Here is a 13,400-nt window from a genome sequence, read left to right on the forward strand (position 1 = left end):
ACGCAAATCAATCAACATCATACACCACATTAACAAAAAAAAGGTCAAAAATCATATGATCATCTCAATAGATGCAGAAAAAGCATTTGACAAAGTTCAACATCCATTCATGATCAAGACCCTCGCCAAAGTGGGTATAGAGGGAACATTCCTGAATATAATCAAAGCCATTTATGATAAACCCACAGCAAATATAATCCTCAATGGGGAAAAACTGAAAGCCTTCTCACTCAAATCTGGAACAAGACAGGGATGCCCACTCTCACCACTGCTCTTCAACATCGTTTTGGAAGTCTTAGCCACAGCAATTAGACAAACAAAAGAAATCAAAGGCATCCATATAGGAAGAGAAGAGATCAAACTGTCACTGTATGCAGATGACATGATTCTATACCTAGAAAACCCTAAGGACTCAACCCCAAAACTCCTTGAACTGATTAATAAATTCAGCAAAGTGGCAGGATATAAGATTAACATTCAGAAGTCAGTTGCATTTCTGTATACCAGCAATGAAGCATTAGAAAAGGAATACAAAAATACGATACCTTTTAAAATTGTACCTCACAAAATCAAATACCTCGGAATACACCTAACCAAAGAGGTAAAGGACCTATATGCCGAGAACTATAAAACCTTAATCAAAGAAATCAAAGAAGATGTTAAAAAATGGAAAGATATTCCATGTTCCTGGATTGGAAAAATCAATATTGTGAAAATGGCCATCCTACCCAAAGCAATCTACAGATTCAATGCAATCCCTATCAAATTACCCATGACATTTTTCACAGAACTAGAACAAACAATCCAAACATTTATATGGAACCACAAAAGACCGAGAATCGCCAAAGCAATCCTGAGAAACAAAAACCAAGCAGGAGGCATCACTCTCCCAGACTTCAAGAAATACTACAAAGCCACAGTCATCAAAACAGTGTGGTACTGGTATCAAAACAGACAGACAGACCAATGGAACAGAATAGAGAATCTGGAAATTAACCCTGACACCTATGGTCAATTAATCTTTGACAAGGGAGGCAAGAACATAAAATGGGAAAAGGAAAGTCTATTCAGCAAGTATTGCTGGGAAACCTGGACAGCTGTATGCAAAGCAATGAAACTAGAACACACCCTCACACCATGCACAAAAATAAACTCCAAATGGCTGAAAGACTTAAATATACGACAGGACACCATCAAACTCCTAGAAGAAAACATAGGCAAAACACTCTCTGACATCAACATCATGAATATTTTCTCAGGTCAGTCTCCCAAAGCAATAGAAATTAGAGCAAAAATAAACCCATGGGACCTCATCAAACTGAAAAGCTTTTGCACAGCAAAGGAAACCCAAAAGAAAACAAAAAGACAACTTACAGAATGGGAGAAAATAGTTTCAAATGATGCAACTGACAAGGGCTTAATCTCTAGAATATACAAGCAACTTATACAACTCAACAGCAAAAAAACCAATCAATCAATGGAAAAATGGGCAAAAGACCTGAATAGACATTTCTCCAAGGAAGATATACAGATGGCCAACAAACACATGAAAAAATGCTCAACATCGCTGATTATAAGAGAAATGCAAATCAAAACTACCATGAGATACCACCTCACACCAGTCAGAATGGCCATCATTAATAAATCCACAAATAACAAGTGCTGGAGGGGCTGTGGAGAAAAGGGAACCCTCCTGCACTGTTGGTGGGAATGTAAACTGGTACAGCCACTATGGAGAACAGTTTGGAGATACCTTAGAAATCTATACATAGAACTTCCATATGACCCCACAGTCCCACTCTTGGGCATCTATCCGGACAAAGCTCTACTTAAAAGAGACACATGCACCCGCATGTTCATTGCAGCACTATTCACAATAGCCAGGACATGGAAACAATCCAAATGTCCATCGACAGAGGATTGGATTCGGAAGATGTGGTATATATACACGATGGAATACTACTCAGCCATAAAAAAGGATGACATCATGCCATTTGCAGCAACATGGATGGAACTAGAGAATCTCATACTGAGTGAAATGAGCCAGAAAGACAAAGACAAATACCATATGACATCACTTATAACTGGAATCTAATATCCAGCACAAATGAACATCTCCTCAGAAAAGAAAATCAATCATGGACTTGGAGAAGAGACTTGTGGTTGCCTGATGGGAGGGGGAGGGAGTGGGAGGGATCGGGAGCTTGGGCTTATCAGACACAACTTAGAATAGATTTACAAGGAGATCCCGCTGAATAGCATTGAGAACTATGTCTAGATACTCATGTTGCAACAGAAGAAATGGTGGGGGAAAAACTGTAATTGTAATGTATACATGTAAGGATAACCTGACCCCCTTGCTGTACAGTGGGAAAATAAAATTAAAAAAAAAAAAAAAAAAAAAAAAAAAAAAAAAAAAAAAAAAAAAAAAAATAAAAATATATAAGTTTAGTGTTATAAAACTCTTTCTGAAAAAGGAAAAAAGAAATGGAATTCTCCTGAGGAAGTAATGTTATGATAGGTACTTAGTAAGCTCCTGAGTGCATATTGAGAAAAGAAATTCAGTGTTTTAATCTTTTAATTCTGAATCCTTCCCAAAGGTCACTGACAAGTTAGCCAAATCATGTTTAAAAAAAAAAATTTATATATATATATATACATATATATATATGTACATACACACATATACACACACACACACACATATATAGTGATATATGTATTCATGGCTTCTAGAGGAGAAAGATTTGGTTATACATGGCTCACTAAGTGCTGTTAGATTGATTGAACGAGGACCAACTAGCACTTTTCACTGTGTAAAACTTCACTTTACAATTTTGTGACTCTTTTGTCACTTACTAGGCTGAATATCAGTAACAGGTGCTGTAGCTGAGCCACTGAGGTTTACATTAATGTGGTTGTTTCCTGTTACTGCAGAAGAAATTTAGATAGATGAATAGTCTTGCTGTCTCACTCAATGCTATTCTTGTTTGAGGATACTCTTACCTTTGGTATTATAGTTATGACTAAGATTAGAAAAACTAATTTTATTTATAATTATTATTCCAGTATTTGGTTGATTTAAAGTAAATACTATTATATAAACAGCAAAGTATTAAAAATATGCCAGCGTTAATTTACAACAGGTGAGTTTTGAAGAATTTATCTTGTTGGCACTTTTAAAGGATCAGTTTAACAAAATGCTGTGCTCATTAGAATTGAATGAAATGCAGGATGGTGGATAAATCTGAAAACTGAGGGTTAGAAACAATGGAAACTTTATACAGAAAACATTCTCCAATATTCTGTTTTAAATTAAAATAGTCCTAGAGTTCCCTTGTGACTCAGCAGGTTCAGGAATCATCATTATCACTGCAGCAGCTCCGGTCACTGCTGTGGCATGGGTTTGATCCCTGGCCTGGAAACTTCTTCATGCCATGGGCATGGGCAAAAACAAAAACAAAAAAATAAGAGAGTCCTGCATTTCTCCTTCTCTCAATTTATCATCCCTCTTGTAATGAGGAAGAACTTGGTATTAGGACTTTTTAAGTAACTGTGTATATTTTGCATGTTCTACAACCAATTTTTAAAATACTGGTTTTTGAAAAGGGAAAACGAACTAGCTCAATAGAGAACATTTTGTTTTAAGACAAGGAAAAGGGCTCAGAATATTATTTGATAGAGTTGGTTTGCAATATATTGTTCCGTATAGTAAAATATTTACCATAAATGCCATTATAACTTTTAAAGTCTTAAAATGATAACTTGAAGTTTATATAATCTATTAAACCTTACTTTACAAAACTGTTTGGATATAGATTTTAAATGGCAAGAGACAGTGATACAATCTGTTAATAATTAGTCTAAAATGAGTGGCTATCTGGGTAATCTGTGAATTCTGTATAACCATATGTAAAAATACATCAACTTCTTGTCTGGAATTTTCACATTTCCAGGTATTTAACTCCCTTTCATTGGTGGTGCCCTTTCCCCCTCTGTTTTTCTCTTCAGTTTGTTGTATATAACAGTGACAGAAGTCATGAAGGACCTATAATAGTTGCATAATGGATATTTGAATTTTGGTTGTCCCATAAAACTTTATAAATGAGGCAGTTTTTCTTAACTATAAACAGTAAAATACGGAATTTACGTTTTCAGTGGAACCAGTTATAAGCATACGTTAACTTGAAAATTACTATCACAGAAATAATGCAATTTAAAATAGTTTTGAATATTGGTGAATATGTGTATTTTTCATCTATTGATTATATTTTAACATGTATAGTCAATCATTATCTGCTACCAAATTAATTTTTCTATTTTTCTTTCATAAAGAAGTATGTTTTGAATCTGATGGGGTAAACATAACATTATGTTTATCAAGTGTTTCTCTATATGTGATGTCTGCTAATATTTTACTTATAAAATAGGATTTTGAGTCAGAATGAAGCCATTTACTTCCGGTCATACTTTGAGAAATTGTGTTGAAAATAATGTTGACTTTGTGTAATTTTTCAGTAATTTTCATATATTTTAAGTATGTTTGGGAAGTTAGCCGCTTTTATTCCAGACACATTGAAATGTCAAAAGTTTTTGTATGAGTTCCATTTCCATGTTACTTAAACTGGTTATCTACCAATCTATGACTAGAGAATAATCCAGAATTATTTGAGAGCAAGCTATAGGCTTTTATTAATCTTACTTTTGCTAAATGTTAGTTAAAATGTATTATGTAAGCAAATACTTACCAAGAAAATCATAATTAAAATGAAGAATGCCATGATTGCTGAAAGGTGTGTTTATCATATTTTTAAAGTTAATTTAAGTAATATTTAGAATATCATTTGTCTTTAAAAAGCTTAAATATAACTCAGATACAGCTTTTAAAATATAACATGGATCTATCAAAGTGCCTTTGCCAGAAATCAAAAATTTTATTATTTTATCTTAAAAGTACTGTATTTCCAGTAACTATCAAAAATGAGCCAATTTAATTCCCAAAACCTAGAAAGGTGGAAGCAAAGATTATTCTGATCTTTAAAGAAAGGAGAAGCCAAGATATGCTCTGAATGTTTTCATCTGTCCTGCTTTGATAGACAAATGGTTTACTGTAACTTTGGGATCTTGGGAAAGGAGAATTTAAGCTGGGAGGTTGGTGGGCTTTGGAGAAATTGTAAGAGGCACTCAGGAACCTGTGTAGGAGTAAAAGGACTCCCTGGGGGTGGAGGTAGAGGGGTGGGGTTGGGGAGACTTGTTAGCTTTTATGTATTTCATGTGATTTTTCAAGATGAATAAATGGGTCTGAATTTAGTCACTACTTTTTAAAAGTCAGTCCTCTTTTTTCCGAACATCCTGATCTTTCTAGCTCTTTCCATTCTTCTCTCTTACAGACCTTTATCTTTCAATCTCCCAGACAGGACAGGTAGACAAGGTATTGCTGACTTTGAGAAACATGTACTTTAACAAAGGGAAAGCAAAATGATGTCAAAGGCAATTAATTATTTAGGCCAGACTCAAAAATTCTTTGTGTTAATGAACCCATATAGTCCCTGTAGCCTATTTTCCATTCTAGTTTCTCCTTGTAGTTTATTCATCTTTTATTGGACTTAGTGTATTTTACTAGTATATCATTGATGTCATGTTTGTTCTGTTTTGTCTGCCTGCGTTGTAAAGGAAAGTTTAAATTTTTTTTGTTCTTTTTTTTTTTAACATTGTCATTTAACTGACAAATTACATTTGTAGAAATGACAATTTACTTTGTATAAAAATTAGAGTTTATTTTGAACATCATGTGGCAGAACTAGTCTTAATTTAATCTCTCACAAGTATTCCCCCTCCCCTTCCTAAATTAGGATTCTAACTTAAAATTGCCTGCTGGGTTTCCAGAAGCTGGAACTTAAAAACCAAAAGCTGAACCTTCAGAGATTTGCATGCAAAGTGGAGGCAGTAAAGACTTAGAATAGTGACTGTTAAATAGTACCCCCCCCCAAGCCTTTCCCTTCCAAAGTCTTAACAGAATTGCTTTTACAATTTTGACTAACAGATGCATATGAAAAGTGGTCCAAAAAAAGTAAGATGAGAAATCTTCTAAAATTGAACTAAATACTCTAAAACATGGAATTAAATATATTGATCAAAATAAAATGGTATTTCCACTGTAGCAATTTTCTTACATCCAAACATGTCATAATAAGACTCAATAAAATATTGTAAACCTTGAAAAGTTTTGCAAAACGTATTGGCAAAAATTGGAAATATTTTTAACAGACTCCTAAGCACATAAATTTTCTCTAGTATTTCCTGGCATTTTCACACCATAAATTAACTGTGTGAATTACTTTTTAGATATTTCCATGTAGATGGTGATGAACAACTTTTTTGTACAAAGCCATTTCAGAAAAAATGAAAATATGTATATACTTCCATTTGAAAATTTGAAAATGGCAATAATTTATTGAGTCCCATGCAGGGAAAAAAAAATATACACTATACAAGTTAGACTAACCACTGAGGTTTGGCATTGCTTTTAGACACTAAGTTATTGCTTTCTGGATGTGTTCAAGAAGCAGCAGCATACAGGTGGCTTTGCACTTTCTTATCCTGAGATTGTGGGCTATGTATCATGAAGCTGGGGATACCACTTTTGGTCCCTAGATCTGTATATTCGTATTACTTTGTTCTTGGAAGAGAAAACACGTAATGGTCTCTTTTACGCCATTGATTCCAGTTACTGCCAATTTCTATGTTCCAGTCTTTAATTTATGTTAAATTGTGGTTTTCTAGCAAAGAGCCATCAACTACTTATGTCTTTTAACTTCCATCACTAGAATTAGTAATTTGCTTTTTAAAAAAAATCAAGAATCTGTTTTCAAAGAATAGAGAACAAGAACAGTAGCCCTAAGATACAGATGTTAGAAAGCCAGTTTGTGAGTTGGATCCACCTCTCTCCCTTGATAATGCAGTTATTCTGTTCTTCAAAATTATGGTGAGGACCCCAAGGTCACTTGTAATGGTCAAAACTAGTTATATTAAATCCATAAATGTCACCAGTCCACTGTATTTATTTTACACAGGTAAATCCTGTGCTAGAAATTATAACTTACGGTTACATAAAATGACTAGTATTGAAAGGTTTAAAATTTTTTAATATTCTCATTTTGATAAAAATTTTCATAAAAATTGTAAGTTCTTGCTCACAAGAGGACTGTCATCAGCATTTTTAATCTGTTTATAATTGCAATATTAAAGCACTGCCTTTAAAATAGAGCAAACTTGTTCCCAATTTAAAAGTTATTCTGCCTTAAATTGAGAAATTAAAATATCGATATTTTCTGTTTTGTTCAAAACGTACTTTCAAAATCTGCCATTATTTTGTTAATGATTTTGAGTCTGAAACCATTTATTACACTGTTTTTTAATGTTGATGTTCTTTCACTTTGCTGTTAGGTCAAAATTGTGAATGTACATATAGCAACTTCTAGCAGGAAGGATGGGTAAAGGTTTTTAGTATGTACACATTATTCCAACTACCATCTTATTATGCTATATTTCAAGCTTGAAAAATATTTTAAGATGGTAGGATGGTATTTTATGTGTTAGATGAAATAACTATCTAGGTTCTTTCCTTTTCCCTTCGAGAAAGCTAATTGCTTATTGCATGAGGAAAAGGGAGCCTTTCAGATTCTTTGAAATATAATTTAGTAATGCTGCTTTTTCAGTTTTGCTTGCACATATTTTGTTTATTTTTGGGTCTGGCAATTTAAAAACAAAATAAAAAACAAATCATATCCATCCATTACTATCTTTGTGATTCAAGTGCTTGAAATTTCCAAGAGTATGTCTGTATAAGTCTTCTATCTGTTTGGCCTCATTTTGGTATACTTGCAGACTTCATTTTGTTTTCTTTCTCTTAATTCTGTTAATTTATTTAATCTCATGGGAGAGAAAACATGACCATCCTTTTATATGCTGTACTTCATTCTTCATCTGATTCATACTCTTAACTGCTTTGGATTCATGTATTTGTTTTTGTTAGTGGAGTTGCTGCAGTTTACCTGCCATGGTGGTGCTCGAGTATTAACTACATAGATGGAAACAAGTTATTTCTCCAGTAGGGTTTCATTCTTTTTATTTCTGCTTTATGTCAACTGTGTGATCTTAAATCTGTTAAGAACTGTATTGTACTGTCAGAAGTATCTTATTTTCACATTTTACATGTACATACCTACTAGTAACAAGTCAGGTAAACTTATGTAAATTTTAGTGTTCAAAAAATTGTGTTAGTAATAATTATATTATTGTTTTGAGTATATCTTACTGAAAAAAACTAAGATGAAAATTACTTTATACCTTTGTGTTGGCAAACTTATTTCCTAAAGGCGAATTACCTCTTTTATGTTTTATTCTTCAATAAAAATGTTTCAGACTTCACTTTCATGGAAGTCTGAAAATGAAATGTGTTTTTAGCCATTCTGCTGTTAACTACCTGAGTACCATAGAGTCTTTTTTTTTTAAGCTGTAAGTTTTTGTATATAAACATTGACAGCTCATGTAAGCATCTACTCGCTGATCAACAATACTTCTTATATTTTACTTTAGGTTTTATATTTTATAGAATCTGATTTCTTAAAATATTGGTTTAATTAAAACTTAGAGTATACATTGCATTTTTAATTTTCTGTCATTTAAATTCATGACATACTATACAAAAGTATTGAACATGCTTGAGAAATAATTTGATTCTCTTAATTCATTTGCGTGTTCTGAATAGTTACCATCCTTTGCATGTCTATGGCTTGCTGCTTATGTTTAGAGGAATTGTAGTTTTTTGTATTTAGAAACTTCTTTTGGTCTTAACATAATAAGAATTTGGCACATATATGCTGTTTAAATCAATTGCTCTATTGACTTTATGTATTCTCATTAGCAGCCAACAGTCAACACCATCTATGGTCACAAAGAAATGACTTAATCTAACAAAATTTAACAGGATGCATTTTTATTCTTTAGCTTAGCTCATGGTACCAGGGTATTACGGAAAAGAAGCCTTCTTGACAATGACATTTAATAGTTAAAAAAAACCAGCATATTTTTACTATTTATAAATGTAAACCATAGATCCAGTAAAACAGCCAAATGGGCACACACACACACACACACATATACACCTGTCTTTTCTCTCTCTTTTTCTCAATAATAAAATCCTCTAATAATTCATGCCTTTTAAAATATTTATAGTCCTATATGTTATGAATACTTTTCTATAGCCTACTCATTCTTAGCACCCTGTATAGAAATTCCAAAGTAAAAATAATGCAAATTGATTTTTTTTTAATTAGAAAAATTACAAAATCCTTCTACCTAGAAAAATGACACTGGTTCCAGGTTGTATATAAAATAATTTTCATTCCCTTGACAAACAACATGCTTCCTGAAAAGGAAGAGCCTACAGGATGGTAAAGCTCTTCACAATAGATTCTTCTCTGACTCTAAACCATTCTAAATTTTGGTAGGTAAACACTGAATTTGAAAGGATCAAGTTAAAGACCCTTTTGAATATGATTCTTGCTACCCTAAATAATACTCATCTGTATCTCCAACATCTTTTGGGGGGCAGTTGGAGAGAAGTGGGGTATAACAAAAACTACATTGCTGCAGGTAGGTATAAATGTAGAGGTCAATCAGAATTTTAATCACACATCAGAATTGACTAACCTCCATTAAAGTAAAAAAATTGAATTCTCCAGCCCTATTCGGTCTTTAATTGGGTATGGAGTTTTTCATCCATATCACCCTTATCATTGCTTGTGTAGACCATATCTATTATTAATACTATTTTACTGATTTTTCTATTATTTCCAAGTCTAACTTGATAATTCATGGCTTTTGTTTCATTGCTTAACAATGTTTGTATCCTTTATTCAGCAAATAGTTTACACTGGCCTATTTTGTATCAGTCAAGATTTTTCTCAGGTAACAGCTTTATTATTATTATTTCTTAATTAGCAAAGAGGTAGGATTACATAAGAGGGAAAAAACCAAAATACAGAGAGGGAGTTTAAAACTAATCTTTCTGATTACATGGCCACTGTCTCATATATGTCATCTAAGCAAAGTGGAAGATTTGTTTTTGTTACTTAATTGCTTTTTGTGCAAGATGTTGTATGGCACTGAATTCAGATGTGTTTGTTGGCTTTATTATATAACCTGAATAAAAATTGACAAAATCTAATTGGTATATAAATTCAGCCTTAAAAATATGAAGACTGATGTAGTTATTTGAGAAGTGATATATATGCATTTTCTTTTTTTTTAAGCCTATTTTCTCTCAAAATTATTTCACAAATTATAAATTTTCCTAATATGAAAGCCAAATATTGTGCACTAATGGTGGTGGAAATTTTAAAGCTTATTTATTTATATATACTACCTTTTAAATTTATGCTGTTCTTTAAATTTGTATATTGTAAACTGAACATATGTTGAATCTACCTTATATGACGAAGTATTTTTAGTCATTATATTTTTACCAGTGCATTTAAGGATTGGATTGATCCACTTCTTCCAGTTTCATTTTTAGCCAGAACTGTTATCTTTGGATTGAGGCTTCACTTTAAAAGCCTGATTTTTTTTTTTTTTTTGACGTTCTAGAACTTTTCTAGAAAAGTTTAGAAGAGCCTCTACAATTTTAAAAAATAGCTCTAAATAAACTTTATTGTATTGAAATGTTTTAAGGGGTTAGCCCTAAGAAACTGAACAAACTATTTATTACTTTCAGTTTTTATTTCACAGCATATATTGATAATAAATAACAGTTTAAAAGCAAAATAACCCCAAATCTATCACAGTTATTGCAAGAGATGTTTAATAAGGAAACTAATGTAAAATACACTTCATGCTTTTAACTCAGTTAAATCAGGATATAGGTGAAGATCTAGCTTTGTCATTTGAATAACATTTGTGATGTCTCTGTAGTGCAGGTTAATCTGTATTTAAATCTTGACATTGTTATCATTGCATGTATTCACTGTATTTTTTACTGTGTCAACTGTTTTCTCTTATAGATTAGTATTTCAGAGTAACCATTCCATACCAATTCAAACTACCATCTGGTCTCTAAGCTTGTTATATGAAAATCTTTTATCATTGTCCTCCATTTTTAGTGTTTTTTTTTGATGAGCTACACCTGAGTTGTACATTTTCTTTTTCTTTTATTTGCTTCTGTATACAGGCTGGCTTAGCAGGAGCTCCAGCCCGTGCTGTATCAGCTGTAAAGAATATGAATCTTCCTGAGATCCCAAGAAATATTAACATTGGTGACATCAGTATAAAAGTGCCAAACCTGCCCTCTTTTAAATAAAAAATTTAAAAGGCCACTCCCAGGTAAAATCCAGGGGGAAGAGTCATCTAAGTTTACCATGCAGTTGTTTACCAAAAATAGAGGAGGAGAGTCTTAACTTTTGCTCTTGGATTTAAGTCAAGGTACTGTATAGAAGTTATGTAAAATCTGTATCGAAGTTCAACATTGCTTTTCTTGCTCAGTGATTTTGAAGAAATTGAGTAGTTCCAAGTGTGATTTTTTCTTTCTTTTCTAAACTGCATTCCTATGGCCACCTAAGGCATGCCTCTATGTATTGGCTACTACAGTATTCCGAAAAGTGTTTTGAGACATCTCTTTAAATTATGTACAACCCAAAATGTTGGTGTTTTGTATGGATCACAAGTGCAGCGTTCCTTAATTCCTTCTGTTATCTGTCACAATTGTTATTTAAAGAACCAAGTATGTATTGCATGAAAACATTATAACCTTTTCCTCTTAGTTTAAATAAACTCCAAGGTAACTGGACTTCTAAAGCACCTTTCTGTTTGCCTGATATCTACTTTAGCAATAATTTTTTTTATGACCCTCTGACTCAACAAAGTAAATAAAAGTATATTTTATCACTGTTCAGCAGCTGTTAATGTTCATTTATTTAATTTATGCCTATATTTTTAATATTCAGAAACATTAAATTATTCTGAAACTCATTTCACAGTCGAGAGTCCCAGATCTCTTAGTTGTGTGTGATGAGATTTGGAGTGGGAAATGACAAATCTTTTTCTAAAATCTATATTGAGAAATTGCAAAATCTGTTTTATACACGTAGGTTTAAGTCTTGTATCTCATCTCTTCTTGCTGTGATGATGAAAAATAATTTCATAGGAAATACTTAGTTGCTTATGAACACAAAACCCTTTGGGTCCCCACTTGATTGTTTCATCCCAGAGTCAAAGCTAAACTGTTTTCTTAAGTCCTGATATTCTCGTATTCTGATTTCTCATAATTTGCCCACAGTTTCTTTTTTTTTTTTTTTTTTTTTTTTTTTGTCTTTTTTTCTAGAGCCTCTCCTGCAGCATATGGACGTTCCCAGGCTAGGGGTCGAATCGGAGCTGTAGCCAAAGGCCTACACCACAGCCACAGCAACGTGGGATCCGAGCCGCGTCTGCAATCTACACCACAGCCACAGCAACGCCAGATCCTTAACCCACTGAGCAGGGCCAGGGATCGAACCCACAACCTCATGGTTCCTAGTCGGATTCGCTGACCACTGAGCCCACGACAGGAACTCCGCCCACAGTTTCTTATTTGGGCTTATCTTGTGATCCATAAGTGGGGTTCCTCTTCTAGTTAGACTGAGATTTCCCTCACAGTTCTTTCTAGTCCTCTCTCCCCAAATGTTCTTTTTGAAATATCTCCTTAGATTGTGACATCAACTAATTTTACTCTTAAGTTGTGGGATGTAAGAAAAGTCACATTTTTTTTCTAAATAAAATTAATCTGACTCTAAGCCCCACCCTGTTGAGGCAACAGAAAATTCATTCTGTGATTATTGGGCTTTCCATCAGTTCAGAGATGTATAAAAGTCCTAGAGAATATTATGCAAAGCAAAACATGCAGGGAAGTCCCTGGTCTTCAGTCATTTCTCTGATAAGCCAGATGAACAAGTCCCCATCCTCATGGAACTATATACAGTACCTCACAGAGTGCCTGCCTCTTTTCTCTTAATTTTTTTTTGGAGGAAATTATGGAAAGATTGTTTTAATTTGGTTAGAATGTGCTGAAATGAGGAAAACTCTGGGCTAGATCAGACTTTAACCTCAAGAAATAGTCAAAGGAATTTCATCTCTTCTTATATCCTATTAAGAAATCCTAGTAAGAAAAAGAACCACATTCATATGTAAATGACAGAAATAGGTCGTAGAAAACTAAACATCAATGACAAATAAATATATAGAGATGCTCAGTCTCGCTAGTAACCAGTAGTACTAGTAGCAGTAGAATGCAAGTTTAAAGGAAATTAGGTTTTATTTTCATCTATCATATTAGCAAAAATTAGAAGGGGTGACAACATCCAGTGCTG

The 13,400-nt window shown here is 33.1% G+C and overlaps 1 protein-coding gene across 17 annotated transcripts in view; it reads left to right on the top strand.

Moving 5' to 3' along the window:
* The window catches only part of AP3S1 (adaptor related protein complex 3 subunit sigma 1), an 80,348-nt gene extending 68,398 nt beyond the window's left edge, over window positions 1–11,950 (top strand). For 4 of the 17 annotated variants that reach the window (XM_085014325.1, XM_021084652.2, XM_021084653.2 and 1 more), the window contains 2 exons: window positions 9,513–9,657; window positions 11,231–11,950. In XM_085014325.1, coding sequence (XP_084870451.1) covers window positions 9,513–9,657; window positions 11,231–11,292 — 207 coding nt within the window. In that variant the 3' untranslated portion in view covers window positions 11,293–11,950. Of the gene's footprint in view, window positions 1–2,447; window positions 4,793–5,390; window positions 9,973–11,230 lie in introns of those variants that run through there. The other 13 variants (XR_014838601.1, XM_021084654.2, XM_021084656.2 and 10 more) reach the window with 8 other exon arrangements.
* The last annotated feature ends 1,450 nt before the right edge of the window (window positions 11,951–13,400 follow it).

This window comes from Sus scrofa, chromosome 2, assembly GCF_054392235.1.
Source record: "Sus scrofa isolate SSC_HxYL_T2T_F1_AM1 chromosome 2, Sscrofa_HxYL_maternal_Yorkshire_Landrace_v2.0, whole genome shotgun sequence".
In the NCBI taxonomy this organism is placed as follows: domain Eukaryota; kingdom Metazoa; phylum Chordata; class Mammalia; order Artiodactyla; family Suidae; genus Sus; species Sus scrofa.